The sequence below is a fragment of the Exophiala aquamarina genome, assembly GCF_000709125.1.
Source record: "Exophiala aquamarina CBS 119918 chromosome Unknown aczIA-supercont1.1, whole genome shotgun sequence".
Classification (NCBI taxonomy): Eukaryota; Fungi; Ascomycota; class Eurotiomycetes; order Chaetothyriales; family Herpotrichiellaceae; genus Exophiala; species Exophiala aquamarina.
The window spans coordinates 2,338,530-2,361,294 of NW_013550587.1; the positions used below are offsets into that span (position 1 = coordinate 2,338,530).

At 52.1% G+C, this 22,765-nt stretch overlaps 9 protein-coding genes across 9 annotated transcripts; 4 read left to right on the forward strand and 5 right to left on the reverse strand.

Moving 5' to 3' along the window:
- Positions 1-396: 396 nt before the first annotated feature.
- Positions 397-1,377, forward strand: A1O9_00832 (uncharacterized protein; the record flags this gene model as incomplete). Its single annotated transcript, XM_013409995.1, has 1 exon — positions 397-1,377. The coding sequence occupies one exon, from the start codon at positions 397-399 to the stop codon at positions 1,375-1,377; it is 981 nt and encodes a 326-aa protein (XP_013265449.1).
- Positions 1,378-1,763: 386 nt separating this feature from the next.
- On the reverse strand, positions 1,764-4,925 carry A1O9_00833 (uncharacterized protein; the record flags this gene model as incomplete). Its single annotated transcript, XM_013409996.1, has 3 exons — positions 1,764-2,909; positions 3,081-4,632; positions 4,684-4,925. The coding sequence occupies 3 exons, from the start codon at positions 4,923-4,925 to the stop codon at positions 1,764-1,766; spliced, it is 2,940 nt and encodes a 979-aa protein (XP_013265450.1).
- Positions 4,926-5,703: 778 nt separating this feature from the next.
- Positions 5,704-6,756, forward strand: A1O9_00834 (uncharacterized protein; the record flags this gene model as incomplete). The annotated part of the gene is made up of 1 exon (XM_013409997.1): positions 5,704-6,756. One exon carries the CDS (start codon positions 5,704-5,706, stop codon positions 6,754-6,756), a length of 1,053 nt encoding a protein of 350 aa, XP_013265451.1.
- Positions 6,757-8,333: 1,577 nt separating this feature from the next.
- A1O9_00835 (uncharacterized protein) lies at positions 8,334-10,102 on the reverse strand (the record flags this gene model as incomplete). The annotated part of the gene is made up of 2 exons (XM_013409998.1): positions 8,334-9,605; positions 9,659-10,102. 2 exons carry the CDS (start codon positions 10,100-10,102, stop codon positions 8,334-8,336), a joined length of 1,716 nt encoding a protein of 571 aa, XP_013265452.1.
- Positions 10,103-10,679: 577 nt separating this feature from the next.
- On the reverse strand, positions 10,680-11,577 carry A1O9_00836 (uncharacterized protein; the record flags this gene model as incomplete). The annotated part of the gene is made up of 4 exons (XM_013409999.1): positions 10,680-10,899; positions 10,963-11,024; positions 11,098-11,429; positions 11,478-11,577. The coding sequence occupies 4 exons, from the start codon at positions 11,575-11,577 to the stop codon at positions 10,680-10,682; spliced, it is 714 nt and encodes a 237-aa protein (XP_013265453.1).
- A 1,161-nt stretch (positions 11,578-12,738) lies between these two features.
- Positions 12,739-13,038, reverse strand: A1O9_00837 (uncharacterized protein; the record flags this gene model as incomplete). Its single annotated transcript, XM_013410000.1, has 1 exon — positions 12,739-13,038. One exon carries the CDS (start codon positions 13,036-13,038, stop codon positions 12,739-12,741), a length of 300 nt encoding a protein of 99 aa, XP_013265454.1.
- Positions 13,039-15,092: 2,054 nt separating this feature from the next.
- A1O9_00838 (uncharacterized protein) lies at positions 15,093-16,075 on the forward strand (the record flags this gene model as incomplete). Its single annotated transcript, XM_013410001.1, has 2 exons — positions 15,093-15,440; positions 15,521-16,075. The coding sequence occupies 2 exons, from the start codon at positions 15,093-15,095 to the stop codon at positions 16,073-16,075; spliced, it is 903 nt and encodes a 300-aa protein (XP_013265455.1).
- A 366-nt stretch (positions 16,076-16,441) lies between these two features.
- A1O9_00839 (uncharacterized protein) lies at positions 16,442-18,783 on the forward strand (the record flags this gene model as incomplete). Its single annotated transcript, XM_013410002.1, has 4 exons — positions 16,442-16,735; positions 16,798-17,612; positions 17,667-18,618; positions 18,682-18,783. 4 exons carry the CDS (start codon positions 16,442-16,444, stop codon positions 18,781-18,783), a joined length of 2,163 nt encoding a protein of 720 aa, XP_013265456.1.
- Positions 18,784-19,245: 462 nt separating this feature from the next.
- On the reverse strand, positions 19,246-19,860 carry A1O9_00840 (peroxiredoxin (alkyl hydroperoxide reductase subunit C); the record flags this gene model as incomplete). The annotated part of the gene is made up of 3 exons (XM_013410003.1): positions 19,246-19,477; positions 19,530-19,753; positions 19,858-19,860. The coding sequence occupies 3 exons, from the start codon at positions 19,858-19,860 to the stop codon at positions 19,246-19,248; spliced, it is 459 nt and encodes a 152-aa protein (XP_013265457.1).
- Between the last annotated feature and the right edge of the window lie 2,905 nt (positions 19,861-22,765).

Genomic DNA, 22,765 nt, shown 5'->3' on the forward strand with positions numbered 1-22,765 from the left:
GCAGCATGAGAGACCGGGGAACCTGTCCACTTATCCGGTCAGTGTATGGAGTAACTCATACCATCCATAGAGAATCTTTCATGGTAGTTCTCGTGGCTGGAGGTTCAAAGCACAGTAATTCCAAAGCTGCAAGTTATCTCTGGGTGGGTGCCCAGGTGGTGCTAATTAGGTAGGCACGTGCCAGCAATTAAATACTTCTGACAGACGATTTCAAATGACAGTTGAGCCTCGCTGCTGGCACCCGCCATCGCCAATGAATAGGCTGGGACCATTCCTCGTCTGAGAGAAGGGCGAAGTCGAGAGCAGAAAGGGACAATATTTTATCTACCCAGGTAGGCAAGTGGCTAGTCAACTCGTCCATAAGCCAACAAGGGCAAACCGCCTAAACCACCCAACATGCAAGCATCACCATCGAAAGCTCGTGCCCAAGCGCTAGAAACACACGCATGGTCTCTCGTCACATCATGGCTATCCAAGCTCTACCACCCAGCGCCGATCCCAACATTTGAACGCAATGCTGCTACGCTCCGGGGCCTACAGAGCCTCATGGCTGAGAACACCGCGGCTGACAAGTTACGAGAGCTTGTTTACGAAGCTCAGTGTGAAGAGCTGCAGGAGGCAAGAGCGCACGCAACCGCTGCCGCTGACCAGCCTGGGGCAGGACTCGGCGCCGAGGAGTTGCTGCAGCTTCTCGAATCGTCGCTTTCGGAAGCAGCGGCGTCGGCATTGGATTCACTTGCGCGCTCGGCTGTCCTGTTGGGGTGCGAGACGACATCGCCGACAGCTGGAACTATAGATCAAGCGCTACGGTCAAGGATCCTGGGCGTGTCTCAAGAGATCTTCGCGTTGGAGGCTCAGATCCGGTCTCTGAACGAGCATATATCGCGTCTGGAAGCGCCACAACAGGCCCAGTCGCAGGACCGGCACCATCAGCAACAAATCCCGCTCGACCACGATGACCCCGAAACAGGCACAACGACTCTCCCGTCAACAACCGACATATCAACCATCCACGCACAAACACTCCAACACCAGCGGGAAACGAAACAACTCTCGCTCAAAGCACAGGAATACCGCAGCCGACTCGCCCAGCTGACCCGCCAGCTCTCACAGCTCTCTCAGTCACAGACATCCAGGCCGACGATGTCCACGGTCGCTGCGAAGATTTCGCATCTGGAGCGGCGGCAGCAGGACCTTCAGAGCCTAGAGAACACGATCCGCGCGTTCCACGGCTTGCCGCCGGACGTGCAGGCGTCGCGTGAGGAGGTGCGACGCGCGACGGCCGAGCTGGGGCGGTTGAGGAGTCGGAGGGATGAGTTGTTTGAGAGGTTGGGGAGTGGGAGTGGGAGTGGGAGTGTAGTGTCGGGGGCGGTTTAGTATGGTGTTCGATAGACAGATAGATATAGATAGGCTTGTAGACAAATCCCTTCGGGTGGAATCGTGCTCTCGAATTTCAATTTCTTGTTGCTACGGGCAGGTCTGTTTTCCGTCATGCCTGTGACTCGCTGCACGAGACGCGTGGATCCATGCTCGCATTAACCCGAGACAAAATTACCTAGTTAAGTACTCAATACAATCCTGGGCTATGGGGTCTTCCTTTCTGCTCTCTGATTAGACTCGTTGCTGCTCGAGCTTGAAATATTCGTACACATCCATTCACCCTCGATCCAATTCAAGCAAGTAAATGCCCTGCCTGCGACTTTTCAGGATCAACAGTAAGCAATGACCCACAAGACTTAACTTCCCCACCAAGGCTGGCTGCATTAATATCTCTCGCCTTTGAATCCACCCGACCAGATATCCCTGCTGAAGCTGGTGTCATAGGTAGGAGGGTTGTGGCACTTTGCAAACATCTCTTCTCGAGCCTTTTGTTTTTCTGCCTCTTTCTTGGCTCGTTCCTGCCGTCTCAATTGGTCTTCTTCGAAATACTCCTTCCACTTGTCACCATATCTTGTCTTGTAGTCGATTTCGGTCTGCGCACTCATGTTTTTGATCCAATTCTGCATTGTGTCGGTCAGTCCCGTGGTAATAGGATCAGTACCGGATTCTTTTGGTTGGGCGCCTTGGCTTCCGTTGCTTCCTTGCATGTGTGAAGCTGTGGCTCTGCTGGAATGAGTCCCATTGGGTTCGCCGCCGTTGACCAGGTCATTTTTGACGCGTTTGTGATCGTCTCGAACATTCTGCTCTTCGATAGTTCGTTTTCTTGCTGTAATGAGCTTGTCGCGTTCAGCTTTGGCGGCCAAATATTTCTCACTGTGAGCTAATAGTTTCGGCTTAGTGCTGGCGTGCATATCGTAGATCGCCTCATCCGCAACGACTGGTGGTTTGCTGAAGAATAACACGCGTCCTTCCGAGTCCTGTGGAAATTGATCGCGGATGGATTTCGGAATGGATTCGTTGGCTATGTCGGGCAACACGAACACTTGCTGTTCTCGGGTTGGAGCCACCATAGCAGCACCATAGGGGTTGTATGATTGAGTTGGCGGGACTGAAGGACGAGCATAAGGTTGCACAGTGGGAATTGCAGGTGCATAACTTGTGGGATGAGCAGCTGTGAGAGCCGGTGTTGGATGCAATTGCTGATTAGCAGCATAGGCTAGTGGCAGAGGTTGTGTTGGAGTTTGGGGAGCAGCGGTTCGATGCGTTGCGGCCGGGGTCTGTGATAAGGAACTTTGTCGAATATATTGAGGTGCAGGAGAAAGGGATTGCGCTTGGTAAGGAGACATTTGAGGAGCCATGGAGGGCGACGGACGGGGGAGCTGAGGCAGGATACCTGGACCAGTACTTGATCGACCATCCAGGCTTGGACGAGCTTGTTGATGGGACATGCTGTTTGTAGAGGGCTGCCGGACTACTTGAGCTGGTGGGGTGGGAGGAGGGGGAGGTGTAGGCTCAGGTGGTGGTGATTGCTGTGAAGAGGAAGAAAGTCAGTCCAAGGACAATAGAATCCGGATCACGTTCTTTTGATGCCGCCAAGAACTGGCCGTTGTATACCAAATCCGGGTACTGGAGAGAGGCAGGCGCGAGACGAGTACAGATCCGGCGGCGGTGAGGACGCGCTTAGGGCAGGAGCTACTTACATTTTCATCGCGTGGTTGTTTGTGAATGCCTCCCACCAGCGGAGGTGCATTTGGATGGCCCCATTGAGGAGCCGGAATCACATCTGTAGCTTTGGCATCACTCTTCAGTAGATGCTTCAGCGGGCTCGGGACTTTCTTTATCCTCCGGGGTGTGTCAAACAGATCCATCTCATAGTCTTTGTCTCGGACCTCATCTGGTAGACAGCTGGCCCATGTCTTTATTTTGTTGAATCGGTGCTTTTCTTCATTGTATCTCGCTTCGCAGACATAGACCTCTTTGCTGGGTTCAAGTGACCGTGGCCGACCACGACTGAATCGTGTAAAGAACATGACGAAACATCGATCGATCACCTCCTCAATCTGATGATCTCGATATTGCCCTGTCTTGACCACCTCGTTAGGAAAGAAGTGCTTCTCATACTGATGCACAGTCTGCTCAGGGCGGTAGTACCAACAAGCATTGATCCATTTCTGCCCGTCGGTATCCTCCCAAGTTCGATAAATCTGAGCAACAATGGGTTTAGTCACATCATTGGAATTCTTGATATGGACCCAGTCCCCGACTTTCCAAAGCTCGTTGTTGTGCAGGATTCCAGAAGGAAGAGGTCTCCTTCCATCTTCCATCAAGTATTCTTCGTCTGGCTTCGCTTTTTCAATGTCCAAGAGCCGAAGTGCTTCGGCGGACAACTCGATCGCATCCTGGTAGATCTCGCTGGAGTCTTCATTGAAATCCTTTGCATTATTGAAGAGCAGGTCGATGTCCTTCATGAAGTGCTCGAGGGATTGATACTTCTTTCTCTTTGCCTTCTTCTTGATCGTGTCTAGCGCAATGGGTTCCTTGATCTCTATGAAGTAGGCTGGATATTCTGCCTTGTCAGGCAACCGCTCAAAGTGTCGCACTCTGAGATTTCCTGCCTTGTCCTTGGGTTTGCGAATGCCTTTGAGTATCGCTTTGATCCGAGCTTCCATTGGCGTGTCAACTTTGGGTGGCCTCCCGCGACGCTTTCGAATATCTGCATCGTTCAGTTTGTTGTCGTCGTCGTCGTCGTCGCGACCTTTGCGACCAGAGATACTAGGTCTACCTCTGCGTCCTTTGCGCTTGCGCCGATCATCGTCTGAGTCATCGCCATCACCGTCGTCGTCATCATCATCCTCATCCTGGTCCTGGTCCTGGTCGTCTTCGTTCTCGTCATCCTCTTCCGAAACAGGGTCTGGTTCGGGTGTAGCATAGGGGATTTCTCCCAGGTCGGGAAAATCAATCTCCTCCGCTTTGAGGAAGCCATCTTCAACAAGTCTCTGTAACTCGGCCTTGAAGAGTCCCTGTAGCTCGAGCACGTCACGGACAGGCGCAGAATTCGGTCGGTTGTAAACCTGGGCATTGTGGACGATCAGAGCGAAGTCCCGGACAAACTCAGGGATGCCGCTGTACTGCTTCCTCTGTATCTTTCCCTTGAGCGTACTGAGGGCGACCGGATCTTTGATGATCTCGTGATAGTCGGGTAGATTTCTTCGATTCGGAATGCGGCGAAACAAGGTGGAGGGATAATGGTCTCTGCAAGCAGTATCAGCGGCGGCCAGGCTGGCATCTGTTCCGAAAACTTACTCATCGCCTTTCACCTTGACTTTGTGGTTGGTAAGGATTTCTGTAATGTTCTTCAGGGCTTTGTATTGATCATTCGAGACTGGTCGTTCGCCTCCCGCTTCATCTTCGGCTGCATCAGCCTCATTGTCAGACTTTTCATCAACAGCATCTTCGTCTTTAACTTCTGTTACAACCTCGATGGAGTCAACAGGGTCTGGCGACTTGGCCGTCGCTGGCTCTTCGGTTGTCGAGGGGTCTGCCATTTTCTGGTCGCAGGTTTGCGCCCAGCGCGTCGGGGTGGGAAGGACGGTCTCCGACCAATTCAGGGTGAGATCATGGGGATACGAGGGACACTGACTATGGGTCGCAAGTGTCTTTGAGATGTCTAATGGTATGGAAAGAGCATGGAAGTGATCGCGAGGCCGTACAAACACAGACGCGCATTGCCCGCAGAGCGAATCGCCTGCACCTCACGTGTCTGGAGACAGAACCAAAGTCTTGGCGCTGTCCCTCCTTGCCAAATCTATCATGGAAAGACTCAAAATGCCGCTGTCGCTGATGATGAGTGTCTTAATCGTGTTTGCACAAGCGAGTTCCCCAGAGTTAGCAAAGTCCGACAAATAATTATAAACTTAGTCAGGCGTGTTCCTTAGGTGTGAGGATCATGTGGGACAGGGCCTGACCAAGTTGGGCATTCTTGGGGAATCATCCATCTATCCAACATCTCAAGGTCAACCACAACCACAACTAGAACCAGAACCAGAACCACACTTTAATTTCTCGGTACTATTTCTAGATCGACCACTTGAGTCTGTTTGTTATCTTTTATCTCAGAATTGGTCTCCGTTTCAGGTCCTCATTTAGGATTCAGAGACATATCTCGGACTGCTCCCTCCACCGCCATCGATTTCCATCTACGTGGCAATATTTACATCAAAGCGCAGACTCTTCACTTATTCACGGTGAACGTGCCGGATCCGGACTGTGATTCCTTCCAACAGAGATCGGTTGTCTACCTTGCGGGAAGCCCCCCCCGCAAATATGAGAATCCGTATCCGGGACCCCACTGGCAAGTCGTCAATCATCAGTCTGGGCAACTCTGCGACGATCGAGACCTTGAGAGAAGCCATCACTACTGAGACGAGTCTCACCTCTTTTGAGATCAAATATGGGTTTCCTCCAAAGACTCTCGATCTCAATCAGTATCCCCCCGCTAGCATTCTTTCCGAACTCGATGTTAAGCTAAATGGAGAGCAACTCATCGTGAACAACATCTCTCCTTCGGCCTCGCAACAGAAATCCGAAGCTGCAAGGCAACCTACATCGCCAAAAGAGAAACATGGGTCTTCTCAATCGCCCTCGACGGCAGCCCAGCCCAAGTCCAAACCAAAGCCACAACAACCAGCCGCAGCTCCTCTTTCACTTTCACGGAAGAAGAATCCGGCCATGGACGATCCACCTGAAGTATTCATGCCAGAAGTTGGCGGAACCCTTGTATTGCGAATCATGCCAGACGACAACTCTTGCCTGTTTCGAGCAGTGGCTTCAGCCGCAATCTCCGAATTGGATGCTGTGACAGAATTGAGATCGGTGATTGCACAGACGATCCACCACAACCCTGAGAAATATTCAAAAGCCATTCTTGACGACAAAGAGCCAGAAGCATACTGCCGGTGGATCCAAACAGAGGATGCGTGGGGTGGCCAAATCGAGCTTGATATCCTAAGCCAACATTTTGACATTGAGATTTGCAGTATTGATGTGCAAACATTACGTGTGGATAGATACAACGAGCAAGCTTCTAGACGTTGCTTTGTGGTATACTCGGGGATACACTATGATACTATCGCGCTGAGCCCTTTCGAAAATCCGGTACCAGAACAAGATATCAAGCAGTTCCCTGCGCCCTTGTCGGATGAAATTCTACAGTCAGCGGTGACCTTGTGTGAGAGGTTGCAAGCGAGGCATTATTACACCGACACAGCAGGTTTTCAGCTCAGATGCAATGACTGTGGGGCAACATGTATTGGCGAGGCAGGAGCCACCAAACACGCAGAACGAACCGGCCATTATAACTTTGGAGAGGCCAGTTAAATCAAAGCCTAGCATGTCAATTTGCAGACAAACAAACAAGCACGCGACGACCGCAGGTTCATAAATGGTCTAGGTCTCGGAAGTATAGGGGCAGCCACTGGGCCAGCACTTGGACAAAAAATATGGATGGAGTTGCTGTCACAAGGCCTGGAACATACAATCCGGCTTGTCCTCCTATGAGGTGGGGAATTTGACCCTGTTTGTCAATAGCAGAGCGTAGAATGTGAGAAACAAGACAACGTTTGATAGCAACGTTGCCAACAAACACATGTTTGTGGTCTCGTGGGATGACGGGAAGATAGACCAGGAATTTGGAAAGCCGTGGATTTTTATCAATCACGTGGCTACCTTTTGCCCAAACCCGTCCTTTCACATAGAGGAGTAGACTGTGAACCCATTGGCAAACGACAGCGCAAAACCGGTCACATTGAGAAGTGCCAATAGGATGGAATATTCAAGACATCACCCATGGCACAGACTAAAGTACCAAAACAAGGACTGCACGACCGATAAGCTCGCGCGGTGAATACTGTCGACGACGCAGAATATTTAACCCTGGCTCAGAACAATATCGTCCGATGGTGTCAGATGGACCCTTTCGCTACAATGTACGAATAATTCATCAAGTGCTGCCTGGGAAGTACCGTGTGTCGGACGTCGCTCTAAGCCATAGTATCCTCCGAATCCACGATTGAAGTGCTCCGGGATCTTGAACGGGCCGCTTACACTAGTCGGTTATCTGCGCCTTTTCTCCATCGAACTTGGTCGTCGGTCAACCCTCAGGATTCCGATATTATCTGAGAGCAGTTCGCATAAGTCAACCCAGCCCGTCCGGTCGGTCGGTCCGTGGTTGGGCCTGAGGGCGGTCGAAAAATGTGACGGCCGAGCTATCGACGAGCAGCGGTTTGAAATAGCCAGTACAAGTCGCGAAGTGAGAACGGACTCAAACTCAAGATCAGTCTTACTGTGCGTACACCCAAGCCGAGCCAAAACCTGCGAAAGACTCTAGATAGCGGTCTTGACAGTGCTATCGATTAGACGCATACACAAGTCCCCTTGGTGATCCGAACTAGGGTCATATATCTGATCCTTCATGGTCTGGCATGTGCTTTTGTGAGCGCTCACCTAACCTGTTCTGAGATGGCCGTCAACGTGACCTTGGACATGGAGCCGACCGGTCAAGCCACAGTGTTCGGCTGGAACAGGGTAGCCTACAATTCTATATTCCTGGCTTCAAAGGCTGGGTTGCTTGACTGAGATCATCGAACACAGAATCCCTTCAGACAACCGGCCGAGGGGCCCTCTCTCGACGACTCTGCTGAATGGCTCGTTCATACAAGGATTCAAACCTGACGACTGTGCATAGTGACGCGCCTTTGCATTCCATTTCTATAATTTGACCAGCGCTGTTTGCCGCGGAAGAACATACAATGGCACTGGATATTTCGTCGAAGTCTTCTGGCTCCGACCTTGCTTGTATTATAGTCGGTTGCGAGATTGGTCTCCTTACCTTGTAGTCGAACGTCGAACATTCCAGGACAGCAGAATTACTACTCAGTTAAAATCGCTGGAAGTGTCTACTTGGTCGAGCTGGGTTGAAGTCGCGCTCTTGCTCGTTCCTCTCGGTGGCGCTTTCGCTCGATGTTCGGGCGTCGCCACGCCCAGCCATTTATGTACACAAGCCACAAGAAGGGCGATAGGCTTAGCAACACTGCCGCGACGAAAGTCCCCGTCCAGCCGATTCCCATGGCATTGATCATCGGTGTTGCCACGCCTGTGGCGCCGGCACCGAGGAGACAGCGGACAAGGTTACTGGACGCCGTCGCCGTCGCCGGACTTTGGAAGTGCAGGTCAACCATTAGGGTGTTCAGTGAACTGAAACTGCCCGTGACGAAGTGGCCAAGGAAGAATAGCGCGACAAGGGGACCGGCAAGGTCGATCTTATTCTCCATGACCCAGCCGTATGCCAGGATGGATAAACACGCCATGCCCACGAAGGGTAGAGAGACCTGCAGGCGGGCTTTTTCAATGGGAAATGTGTCGATGTCTTGTTGCTTGTTCTTCACAATGGGAATGCCCTCTATTGCGGCGATTCGTCTGAAATTCCGGTCCAGAAGGATGCCCAGTGTCCAGCGTGATGTTAGGCTGCCTATGCCGATAGGAAGGTAGCACAATCCTATCTTGTGCGGCCTCAAGCTATAGCGTTCAGCAAGCTGGGATGTCAGCGTGCTTAGTACCAGGAAATAACCTGCATACATGAGTCCGCTATACAGGAGGATAATGGCGGCTTCTTTATGACAAATGAGCTCAAGAGATTGCATTGGACCCGGTCGATGGCGTTTTGGCGTCAAGGTCGTGAGAATTGGAGGAGAGGATTGACCTTTACCGTGGAAGAGCGGACGATTCCATTTGGGCGGGGGTATACTACCATTGCCGACCACGCTTCGACAGGTTTCCGGCAGTAACAAAACGACCACCAGAAGTAAAGTCGCCCCCAGAATGGACAAAACCCAGAAGATCCAGTGCCAACCAAGGTTTGATGCAACGGCTCCTCCTATTATAGGCCCGATCGCCGGTCCGAGGGTCACACCCATCGTGGCATATCCGATATATTTCCCTCGTTCGGCTCGGGTAGTGATATCAGCTACGAGAGCGCTGGCAAGGGCAATAGTGCCGCTGCTTCCCGAGCTCTGCACGCACCGCAGCACCAACAACGCTACATAGTTGCTTTGGAGAGCCAGACCTATGTTTGCTGCCAGGTAGATGCCGAGGCAACATATGTAGGCCGGTCTTCGTCCTTTGGCGTCGGAGATGGATCCGACAAAAGATGGGGCGATTCCTTGAAATATCTGGCAGGTGTCAGGGAAGAATTGGTAATTGGAGGATTTCGGGAAGCGCATACCATGTACGTTGTGACGGTCAAGTTGATGAGAGGTATTGATTTGTGAAGATCACCTGAGATTTGGTTGATGGAAGGCAAATACGTGCTTGAAGAGATGGGCGACACCAGGCCCAAAAAAGAAGCAGTAATGATGATCGAGACTTTCCTCCATTCTTCCAGGACAGTGTATGGCGGTTCCGTGGTTTCCACAAGTTCAGCCTTCTGAGGTGGCAAAGTCGTCTGCTCCTGTTCGGAATTAACGCCATCGAGCTCTAGGCTTTGAGCAGTATGAACTTCATCCGCTGTTTTCGTCTGCTGTTGTTCGGATTTGACGACATCCAGCTCTAGATTTCGAGCAGTATCGATTTCATCCGCTGTTTGCTGGTCGCCTATCTGGATTGCCCCGGTGCTGGCCGACGTTGCATTTACGGTCTTCGCCAGATTCGCAATCTCGGTGTCGCCCATTTTCCAAAATGCCGATCTTCGTCCGGGAGCTATTGGGTTGACCTACTTCGAGAACAGGCATGTGCAAGGTTGGCTGTACGGCAGCGTAGAAGGACCGGTTTTCATCAACCGTAAAGCAAGTGTTTAGTAAGAAGCTATTGCCTCCTCGACCCAGCCTGAAAGAGGTAGCATGGAGGTTGGCAAGTATAAATTCTTCTAAACGTCAAGGTCTAGACGACTTGTGCATCTAGTGCTTCGGACCTAGACCGGCCCGCCGCACTCACAGCCGACGCCGGTAACGGCAATTGTCTGACCTGCTCACCTTTAACCTACTCTACTTCTGTGTTTTTATTTCCCTTTCACTTCCCACTCCAAAGTGCTTGACGCAGAAGTAATGTTGACTTCTAGGAAGACATGCTGACATTTAGTTGTTCTCTGTTTGAAGCTTCCGGTGTTCACTACTCCGTGTCATCCTCCCCAGCACAGGTCTATTCTAGCTGAGATATTTCCCTAGGAAATCGCCCACCTGATTGTAGCTGTCGGAATATTAACTATAGCTCAGCTGCTGAGATGTCCGATTAAGGTGATGAAAGTAGACTTACCCACGCATATACTGCTTTCGACCATCATCTTCCGTCAGATTTGCCCTCGCACCCATCCACCCGTGCCACATACTGGAATACGTCTCGACAAGTCCGTCTTTTCCACTTGCCTCGAGAATTTCCTTATAAGCCAAGATAACTTCCGCCGGCTCATCTTTGGAGGCTAGTACGATGTGCGGGATTGTCAGCTTCTGTGCATCTGCTTTATCTATGCTACTAGAAGATTCAAAACGGCAATTAGTTGACGAGTCGACAGAATGGCCGCCCGAGAGCACATACCCTGGATGGGTCTGCCCAGAAGCCACAAAAGGCGAATCTGACCCCGAGGCAAGGACTGCAACCTTCATCCTTTTAGCTTAACTGTGCTGAAATCGCATAATGACAGGAAGACTCGACATGGGAATGGTCTCACACCTTTCCTCCCCAGCATAACCCGAATGCCGCCCACTTCTTTGCACAAGGGAACCTCTTCTTGCAATCTTCAGCTACTCCCAATAACAAGCCGACATTCTGGGGATAAGCTGCTTTTTCACTCAGAAATTTGGTGAGTAGCGTCTTCTTCTCTTCACTGTCAGCTGGGAGCCAATCGTGGCTGACACTTTCGCCGTTGAAAAAGTCGGGAATTATCACTATCGAATTTGTGCGCGCGGCAAGGATATCTGCACCTTGAAGAGTCTGCGAACTGAAGCCGAAAACGTCATATATATCCACAATTCCTGAAGTTGCATTCTTCGGCCCGGTTACATCTGCACAATAAATTCAGCCAATTTCCATCGAAAGCGGGCCACACCCACAGGTATTCAAGCCAGAAACTGTCTCGTAAACACCTCGAGGCTTGTAGCCTTCTAGAACAATAGCAGGAGTGGTCTTGCAAGCTGTAGAGGTCATCTTCATCCTCCACGGTGACAAGTAGACAGGTAAACAGAAGAAAGGAATCAATAGAGGTGTGAACACCGCCGACGAATATATAAAAATAAAATGACTTCGCTCTCTTTGGCGGATCGAATAATGGACTTAGGAGCGTGGAGATAACGGTGTTTATTCTTGCAAGTTGCGTCTTTGAGACGGGCCGGTCCCGGGGATTGTCCATTTACCCAAAACCTCGTGGGTCCAGGGATCATGCAGGTGGCATTTCCGGCCACCAATCACGCTTTTTCGAGGGACGTCCTTCTCTAAATCACGATTAGCGCAGATTGTTCTATCTGGACTGATCAAATCCCTTCCTGTCCTTTGCTGATCAATGGTTCAACGTCAAAAGTTACAAGAGAGGATCAGGGGACCCTAGCACCATTGTGACATCGTCGAAAATTATGCTTGCCCTGTTGAGTACCATGGGCGTTGCGAGATCCCACTGTGTTCGGGCGCAAGAACATAAGGACAGACAACCACTTGCGTTCTTTATCCTCCATCCGTCGTCCAGTTTCCACTACTTCGTTCACCAGATGATCGAAACAGCTCCCTGCATCATATCTGGCATAGGGGATACTTGTACCCATGGCCTTCGGAGTTGTTCTATGCTCCAGATTTGTGTGTCTAGCATCGCCGACAGGGCAGGGAACATACGGCTGTAACCACTAACTGGTGATCTAGCGTAAAGACTGAATAACGCAGTCGCACAGTGATTGGAAGTTCTAGACAGAGCGTGGTCTTGTCAACATCAGGCACGTATTTGTTTCTCATAAGAAGAAAAAGAGTACCAAAGGAAGACATTTGTCCTTCCTAAGACAAACATCCTCAACGAAGGCCTAGATGCATGCACAGTCTTGCATGGGTTGTGTGCCACATAATAAGCGATGTTGCACAAGTACTAAAAGGACGACGGTGCCCGGGGACGTTCCATTTATGGGTTCAGATTTATCTTGAAGGTAAGTTCGATCGCAGATTGGTGGCGACACGAGTGACCAAACCACCAGATAGGGTCAAAGACTATGTGGCAGAGTTTTCCAGCTCCCACGCTGGGACAGGCCTTGGTCTTCTTGAGAGATGATTTCTCTTGTACTCTAGTTGAGTGCTTCTGTATGATAAAGCCGACTTTCAGTGTCGGTTCCACCACGGCTAGTAAATTTGTTGTTTGGTTCTTAGGCCAACTTGTTGACGTTGTATGGTGTTTTTCAGGGCTTCGATATTGGCGATTTCCTCATCCTGCACCACGGCAGCTATGATGACAATGCGCAGAGCCGCATTCAGACGCGTCAAACGACGGATAAAGTCGACAACCATCTGGCCAGTATTAATTACCGAGTCTACGAGAATGATAACTGACTTCGAGTCCACGTGTTCTATCCTGATCTCCCCAGCATGCCGTTCATACAGGACTGAGGCCTTTCGTAGGATTTCACCCACTACCAGGGCCATGGGCTTGCCGCCACATCAAGGCAACAATCAGGATTTAGGCGTGGAGGACTTGCTCGTGCGAGAATGGCTTAATAGATTGAGAAGTAACCCTGATGGAGCACTCTGGCAAATTCCACTTCCATGCCTCGACTTCGTGTGTGTTCGTCACCAACAATGACCACGGCGCCGGCGGCTTGGGCAAACATGCCCAAATGCAGAAGGCTGTCTTCAATGGCGACGACACAGGCGCCAGAACATTTTGGAGATAAACCACAGTCCGGCCTTGATAATAGGCGTCATCAAAAGGTCACCGGTCAACAAGGGACCAGATCAATAACTTTGACTTTGTCAGAAAGGCTGTGCCTCTCCAGTACCTTTTTACACACCAGAGGCAGACCACAAGTGAGGGACGACTGCCATATTCTTTGCATCGTTAGTACCTTGAATAACATGCTGTCACTTCGGTATATTACGATATCTCCGCCCAACATTCGTGCAAACTTCATCGAATGCGCCCTGGTTGACCAGCCCTTCGTACTATAACGTAACTTTAAGGAATGCGGCACTGATAGCCTAGAGGCCGTCAAAAAGATCTTCAAAACAATCTGGATGCTATTGAAGCTCATGGCTCTAGTGGATATATTCTAACAGGTGACCTGAGTCTGCCGAAGACAAGGCATTGTCCGTATCCGTGATCATTGCCGAGACAGAGCCTTTCTTGACGAAGTCATAATGCTGTCCAACCTCGTCTCTGATTATCGAAGATGAGGATCTGACCACTTTGGAGAAACAATTCCACTAATTGAGGCACTTTTGGTAGGGTGTTTCATTTCCGGGGGGAGCAGTGGATGATACCGTGTGATAGGAGTACCGATCTCAAATACACCTCTTCCTCACGCTGCCGTCGTTGGAGCTGGTCTACTGTAAGCCAAGGCGAGGCATCATTAGAAAGAGAAAAGACCAAAAAGTTCACATTTATAACAAAAGACACCTTAATAATACTCTCTCTGGTACTTGTGCGGTGCGATCAAATGTCCTCGTGTTGGATGCCGAGCAAACCAGTATCTGGGTACGGGCACATAACGGGAAGCCTGACCTCGAGTACCACTCGTGTACCACTCGAAAGGCTGTCTGTTCCCGGCTGAATCATTGAACTGGTTCAGCCCTTGCCATTATGTCCATCCTTAGTGGTAGGAGCCGATCAGGCAGTGCAACTATTACATTGGGACGCCCACAGTAAGACGACAGCGTGAGTAGTTGACGACGACCTCACTAGCATGACCAATCCAAGACCAAGGAAATGTGGTAGATCATAGTAGACGCGCATGTCGACGGGTTTAAGCATAATGCTGCAGTAAAGCGAATGATCCACCTCCAAGTGTTTAGTTCGATAGGCTGGCCAAGCTGGAAGGAATGTTTGTACATTCGCCGTTCTTAAAAGCCATGCTACGACACGAGGAACCATTCTACGACATAAGGCTGCCCATCTGGTGCCGGGGTAGCTTGTGCTGTATGACCGTGAAAGAGTGAGTAAGCCAATGCGGGGCGTAAGCCCGAGATCAGGCTTCCAATCAGACAAGAGTCTTATGCGAGAAGTTCTTCTCATAAAGAGCCTGGAAAGACAAGAACCAAGCTTAGTTAAGGCCCCTCTCATACCAGGTGGCGGGGTATTCGGTAGGATACACCATGTGAGGTACTCAGTAAGCCCACAGCGGCCTCTTGGATTCACTGTCCTTTCGCTTTGGTCTGTGTTCAAGGTATCCACACTGACATCGGAAGTGAACTGCCCCTCTATCCACGCTAGCCGAGGTAGAGCCATGCTTGATACATGCAAGTACTACAAATACCTTCAGCTCTGCCCTGTCATGGACCGAGCCTGGAACCATATCAATCTTCAGAGTCAACCCTAGCTAGCCATTATCGAGGCCCTCCCCCAGCTTGTCTATCCGTCGTTCAAAACTTCAACATGAGTTACACACAATCATGGCAAGACGTAAGCATGTCACTAGCCATGATGGACAAGTACCCGTTAACACACATTACAGCTGGAGAAAGCCACGGGTGGCCGAGTGGTTATGCATGGAAGCGTCAAGGATATCCGTGACATGTACGACAATCTGGTGGCCATGCTTCTCCCACAGCTGCCACCACCATCAGACGCCACCGAGAGCGTAGATGGTGAAGTCGAAGGAGTCAAGTATCGCGTCTACACCCCCAAGGAGGCTGCCAAACAAGGACCCCTTCCTGTTGCCATCTGGACCCACGGAGGAGGATGGATGACAGGCGATCTCAACTCAGACGATCTCCTCTGCAGGGTCATGGCTGAACATGTTCCTTCCATCATCGTCAATGTCGACTATCGACTCGCTCCTGAGCACAAGGTCCCCACCCAGCTGGAGGATACGCTGAAGGTGTATCGATGGGTACGTCGTCCACTACTATACCGGTGTATCCCCAAAGGTGGAAAGCTGTGATGCTCTATGCTGACCAACAACCGACATAGGCTATGGAGAACGCAGCTTCGATTGGCGGAGATCCCAACAAGTTCTACACGATTGGAGGGTCCGCAGGAGGTGCTCTGGCTCTTCAAGTTGCTAATCGCATTGTCAAGGACCCCGCGACACGCAAAGGGATCAGAGGAATTGCTGCCCTGGTGCCATGCACTCTTCACTGGGACCACGTGCCTGAGGAGTACAAGTCCATCCACAAGTCCTACGAGGAGAACAAGGAGGGTGTCCCCATCATCGACAAGGAATCAATGGACATCTTCTACAGAGAAGCAGGAGCTGACCCCAAGGACAGCGACATCTTCACCGCACTGGCTACCGACAACCACAAGAATTTCCCACCCACGTACCTCGCAAGCTGCGAGTTTGATCCCTTGAGAGATGATGCATATGTAATGGAGGCGGCGTTGAAGAAAGCTGGCGTCCCAACCAAACATGATCACTACAAGGGCCTACCGCATTACTTCTGGATCTTCCCTTCGGTGCCGGAAGGTCAACAGTTTGTCGGAAACCTTATCGGTGGAGTCAAGTGGTTGATCTCACAGATGTAGAGATAACATAGAAAGAACGACCAGAGAAGTCAATGCAGATCGATGTCAAGCCTAAGAACCTCCATCTTTTCCCGTACAGCCTTAACTAAAGCGTAGGATGCCAGGACCCTCTGCAAGGCCGAGAGGCCCCCACCCCCACCCCCCTAAGCTGTGGCCCAGCGACCCCGAGGCCCGAGGCCCGAGGCCTAAAGTGGCAACTAGTCCTCCCAAAGTGGGAGCATCGCGAGTCATGCACCATTCATTTGGAGAAATTCACCAGTCAGCGCGTCGTCTCCGCAGTGCGCAGGCATTTGCGATTCCAAAAGAAACAGCCATCCCACTTTCAGAAAAGACAGCCCAGTTACCAGTGTGCTTCCACCAATCTTCATGGCGACCACCGCCGCCTTTCTCAACGGCATTGACAGCCCCAGCCCCCCCGGCGTCGCGGCAGCAGATGGTCTTTCATCTACCAAACGAACAACCAATGCACTGAGCACCAAACTCACCAGCGTCCTCTCCTCCTCCTACGCCGACTACGAGATCAGGGATGCCCTCCGCCTGCTGGACGCGCGGGGCGTGCGAAATGATGAGGACACGAGGAGGGATCTCAAGGCCAATGCCCAGAGGGAAGTCATCGACTGCAATGCCATGATCGTCGACGATTTCGGGAAGGTTGCTGAGGTGTGTGTTGCAATCTATTATCCCCTTGACGACCACCCTCCATTAAACTCGCCTCATTCTAGCAATTGAAAAGAGTCGGCGCGATGATCACGACGCTGAGCCAGACCTGCGCGAGCATGCGTGCGCACATCATCGCCGCAAAGCAAGAGTCCGCCCCTGTGCTCGACGAGGCATCCACGCTCATCTCCCGCAAGAAGGAAACCGAATCGAAGCAAGCCCTCCTCGACGCATTCACGACGCATTTCCTCGTCTCCACCGCCGACCTGAACATCCTCACTTCGTCCGCCGAGCCCCTCGACGACCGCTTCTTCGCCGTCCTGGCCCGCGTTCAGCAGATCCATCGCGACTGCGAGGTTCTGCTCGGCTACGGCGACGGTCACGACACCGCCGGCGAAACGCAGTCCCCGCGGCTAGGGCTTGAGTTGATGGAACAAACCACCCGCAATCTCGACGCGGGGTTCAAGAAACTCTACAACTGGATCCAGCGCGAGTTTAAGGGTCTCGACCTGGAGGACCCGCACATCAGCGGCTCCATACGGCGGGCACTACGGGTTCTCAGCGAGCGGCCGACACTCTTCCAGAACTGTCTGGACTTCTTCGCCGAGGCGAGGCAGACGACACTGGCCGAAGCCTTTCACGACGCCCTCATGGGTTCAGGCTCTGGCGGTGCGACGAAGGCCATCGAGTTTTCGACCCATGAGCCTTTACGCTATATTGGTGATATGCTAGCTTGGGTACACTCGACGGCCGTCTCGGAGAAAGAAGCACTTGAGGGCCTGTTCGTCTCCGACGCCGACGAGATATCCCGCGGCCTCAGCACAGGCAAGACCAGCGAGCCCTGGGCACGCATCAAGCGACGCCAGATAAGCATATCCCTGTCCACTGCCATGCCCGTGCCCATAGGTCCATCCTCACCGTCACCATCAGAAAGCTCTGATGATGAGGACGGCACCACCGAAAAACACATGTTCGACGGGCGCAAAGCTCTGTCGGACCTGATTTCACGGAATCTAGCAACGGTATGCTCGACGTTGCAATCCCGTGTCGACGTGTCGGTGCGCAGCAGCGGCGACCCTGTGCTGCAGTTCAAGACGTTCAACCTACTGGACTTCTACAGCGGGATCTTCGCGAAGCTGCTGGGCCCGCAAGCCGCGCTCGTCCGCCTCGTCGCTGCCATGCAGGCCGGCACGCTCGCGCACTTTGAGGCTGCCATGGCTGACGAGGTCGCCCATGCTACTAGCAGCAGTACCGCGACCACAGACGGCAGTGCAGGGCGTGCGGCAGACCTCGCACCACCGCCGTTCCTCGCAACAGCACTCCGCCAATTCGCCGAAGTAGTACGCACGCGTGGCCCGCAGATGACGGAACCAGAGCTTGAGCGGCTGTTCACGACAATGCTCTCGGGGATCATAAATGCGAGCGCCGAAGCTGCAGGCTCCATCGCCGACCCAACGCGCCGTACCATCTACAAGACCAATTACATGACAGCGCTGCGCGCGACACTCGTCGGACTCGTGTCCCAAGTACCCGCGACGAGTATCCCACTGGAAAAGGCTGGCGCGGAGATCCAGACCCTGCGCGACGCGCTGGTGGCGCAGGTGCTCGATGCGATGTTCCTCGACGACTCAGGCGTGAGAGAGCTCATGCAGGAATTGGATACGCGGCGCGGCCATGGTGCGAAGGCGAGGCACGCTTGGTTGGTACAGCATCTGGACGAGTTTGCGGGACGTCTGGACGAGTTCTTGTCTGCGGCGCTGATGGATGCGCAGGAGGCGTTGAAGGCGTTGCTGGACAAGCCGCTTGCGAAAGATGTTGTTGCGGAAGCGGTTGAGCGGTTTTGCGTCGAGTTTGATGAGCTGGAGGCGCTGTTGGAGATGGTGGATGTTGAGGCTGCGGCTGCGGCTGGTGCTGGTGCTAGCGCTGCCGGTGGCGAGACGACTGATGAGGATAAGGCTGAGAATAGCGCTGATGACAATGATGCCGCTGTTGCGTCGATACGCGACCTCTATCCGCGGACGGGCGCCGAGGTTAGAGCGTTGCTTAGTTAGGTAACGCGGTCAGCAAAGTTGCTGAGATCATGTCTGATGCCGAATGTGAAATGTCAACTGAGAATGTAGAAATGGCATTGTGGTTGGCCAACTCTCTTAGCTTTCGTCTGCTTTGATGTTTCCAAGGGCTCAAACTCGATATGCCAGGGGTGTCATGAGAGGATCACTTGCGAAACATAACTAAATGACAATCGTAAGGTGAGGGAAGAAAGGAAGAAGCTGTTAATGTTGGAAGACTAGTAATGATTTTGTCTATCTCCTTTTTGGTTGCTAACTAGTACCCGAATCCGAACGATATGCCCATTCTCAAGGCGGCAGGAGGATGGGAGAGGTAGGCCTCTTGGATAGAGAAAGTTGATCCATTACCTGGAGATGTGCGTGTTGCTCACAAGAGCTTGTCGGCGGCAGAGACTGTTAAAGGTTAGCCAGGTTGCTTCGACGATCCAATCCGTAGCTTTCAGACTAGAAGCGGGGGAGCTCACTGGAGATTCCAGTATTGTCTGGCTCCACGGCAGCCTTGACGACCCTGCCATTCTCAATGGTGGTAGCGTATCGCTTGCTTCGATGATTACCCAGGATGGGAGTTGCATCGAAGGTGACGTCCCAGGCCTTGGAGAACTCGCCGGTGGGATCAGCGAGGAAGCGAATGCCACTGCTCTTGTCTGCGTCCAGGCTCTTTCCCCATGCCTTCATGCTGTTTGAGAGGTCAGCGGAAAGGAAGTAGGTCTAGACGTAGCTTGCCTTACACAAAAGCATCGTTGACGGAGACAACAAAGACCTTTCCAGCATCCTTGAGCTTGTCACTGGTGAGATAGCCGGGGATATGTGAATCAGAGCATCCTGGCGAGAAAGCAGCGGGGACACCAATGATGACGCCCTTGCCGGAAGCAAGCTCGTTGGCGAGATTGACCTTGTTTCCAGGAGAATTCTCGAAGAGGTCGACACTGGGGATAGAATCGCCCTGTTTAACCTATTGGGCCACCAAAGGGGGGGGGGATGTCAATAATTGAAGCTATGTAGGATGGTGTGGGAGGGGCAGGGATGACGTAGTCAAGCAGCATTGTATGGACGTACCATGATTGCGGGAGTAGAATGAAAGGATCTAGAGATTAAAAACTTCGAAGATGTGGGAGTGCGAAGAGAGGTTGTAGAAGGTAGAAGACGGCGGGAAGGGCGAAGCATGGTGGATAAGAAGCAGAGAGCAAGCGTATACGGGAACGTGCGAAATGGAATTCGGTGGTAACGTGCAGAGGCTGTAGGTACAATTCCAAATGTTTTGATGGAAATGGAAGTCACGATGTGAATTGAGGACCACTTGGAGACTGGAAGAGAAGGCAATTACGACGATGGAGGCAACACATGTAAATGGACAGATGTGCTACTAGCAGAGATAGCTTGGTACTAAGTCAGTAGTGGCAGTAGTATTAGTGGTATTAGTAGTAGCAGTCCGTCGCATGTCCTCCGTACTGGTACTGTACGAGTACCTTGTACCTTGCTGCAATTGCATCGCTAGTCACTGACTGCCGCTGCTGGTGCTGCTGGTGCCCTTGCCCCTCGGCCCCCTCGGCCCCGGACTCGCCTTTTTGGTGGGCAGGGCACGACTTTGGCACAACCAACGAGGACAATTGCCCCCAGTCGCACTGGTTGCTCCTAATGGGGACGCTTAGGGACAGCCGATTTCCATTAGTTACTGCATACCAGGTACCTATGTACGGAGCCAGCAGCATCTCGTCGGCTACTGGGTAGTTACTACGCTAGGCAACTACATGATCCAAGTCACGCAGCGCCGTGATCAGAAGGAAGACCATCGAATAAGTGATTTGGAATGAGCGAAGAACGAACCCATTCCTCAGTGAACCCCGGGAATAGCCGAAGCTGCACGGAATAGTCGATGGGGGTTTTGGCCTCGCTGTCAAGGCCATGAAGTGGGATACGTTCGAGTCACTTCAGAGAAAGACACAGACCGATATTTAGTGTCCACTGATCAATGTCAGATGTTCGAATATAGGACGCACGTGAAAAATGGGCAAGGATACAGAGGAGTCAGGGGTCAGGACTAGCTAGGCACCCACTCGGTCTTGCCTCAGGTAGCTCTATCTCCAAGACTGCTGAGGTCCTCCGTACAAGAGGAGAAGCATGGCAATGGGGCTCGCCTACTTCCGTCTGCTCCGGAACGGATAACCAGACACTGGCAAGATACTCCGTATGGGTATCGCCGAATTCGATCCCATTTGACGTCAAACACCGGTCGGCTCGAGTCATGTTGTTCCTTTTTGCCATGGACCTACCAGCCTTATCGTATTTCTGGTGGTCCAGAACCAGACTTAGTTGGTCGCTAACGTCGTTCTTCTGGATCAGTCAGCTCTTTAACGTCTCAGTTCTTGTTTTGTCTCCCTAAGGTGGTATAAGGTACGGGTAGGACGCTGAGTCTCAGGACTGCCTCACCGTCGAACTCGCTGCTGTGAGCGAAGGGCTTGGGCCCTGCTAGAAGACAGTGCAAGGAGTCACGCCGGTCTCTTAGAGTCAACCCCGACTCATCGGGCAGTGACCCAGTGACTGACCTTTTGGGCCCTCCGGCTGCCCCGAAACCTTCAAGCCTTTCGCCATTCTCGACTTTCCCCTTTCCCCGCTGAAAACTCCGAGCCAACAGTGCGGCTGCGCTCGAGACCCTCGAGAGACCCTCGTTCTGCCCACTACGACTAATTATGGTCTGACTAAGGATTCCGAATCGAGAAGATTTTCCGCGCGCTTTGGCTTTGATTTCGAGGCCTCAATCGATGAGTAGGTCAATTACTCCGTGCTGCAGCCAGGAGGTAGGTCCAGACACACAGTTGCTAAATATCCTCCGTCGCCTGGTTGTGGCGCCAACCGGTCTTTGGGGATCCGCTGTGTTGGAAGCGGACCACCGTGGGGAATTAATTAGGAATGGAGCACTCCGGATCCGGTCCCATAATTAATTGAGGATGCTGGATGCGGACGGTTTTTCAGCCTAACCCCTGACACGAACTCGCGAGCATCAACTCTGCCGGATCACTACTACTCGGTACTCGTAAGCCGAAGGGGAAGGAATTGCTCACGGCCCAGCAGGTATTAGGCCGACGGCTTGCACACAAGACACCGAGTGCTCCTTTCAGCTTCAAGAAAATTGAAGCAACCCCTGCATAGGTTCGATGGAGACCCTCTGCCAGAATTGTCAACTTGCATTAACACCTTAGATCATTTGCAAAGTCAAATCGACCTTCTTAAGACCTCTGAGGTGGGACAGAGTAGAAGCCACATCCACATCTGCACCCATGTCTGCACCCACACCCCCAGTCAGGAACATTTGGCAGTGAGGCTCGGGCTTGCGGCAGTAAGAAAAGAGCAGAAACATAGTATGGGGACCGCGGCTACGAGTAAGAGGTTTTACTCTATCTCTCTTACTAGTGCTCCTGTCACCTGCCAGTGTGCACCCCGAAGTACGGAGCGCCCCAGTGATCGAAGCTAGGTACGGAGTACTGTATGAGGTACAGGCTAGTTCGCAGCAGAGTTGGTTCCTCAGTCGCAACAAGAGTGCGCTGCAGTGTGCTGGAAGTCTCTGCGAGCTCTACTCCGCCTCTTGAGCGAGGTGTCGTGCAGACTAACCACGAGGGTACGAGGTACCGCGTAGCTCTTCGTCAATTGGAATCATTGGAGGCTTCAAAAGTTCAAGCAATGCAGTTGAAAGGGACCAAAGATTCTCATATTTGAAACGAACGCCTCAACCGCTTCATGAGGACGGTGCCGGCCGGATCTGCAACGATCCATGAATTTCTATTTTGAGCGTGGAAGAGAGACGTTTGATGAATCAGGCGCAAGATGGACCCGGATTGCACTCTTAGGCTTGGGAGTTGGCGATTGTCCGCTCGTGTCTCTTGAATCTTGATGGACCCTGATCAACCGAACCAGCCACTAACGTGTCTTGGCGAGACCGCTATTTCACAAACCACGGCCGGGATAGGGA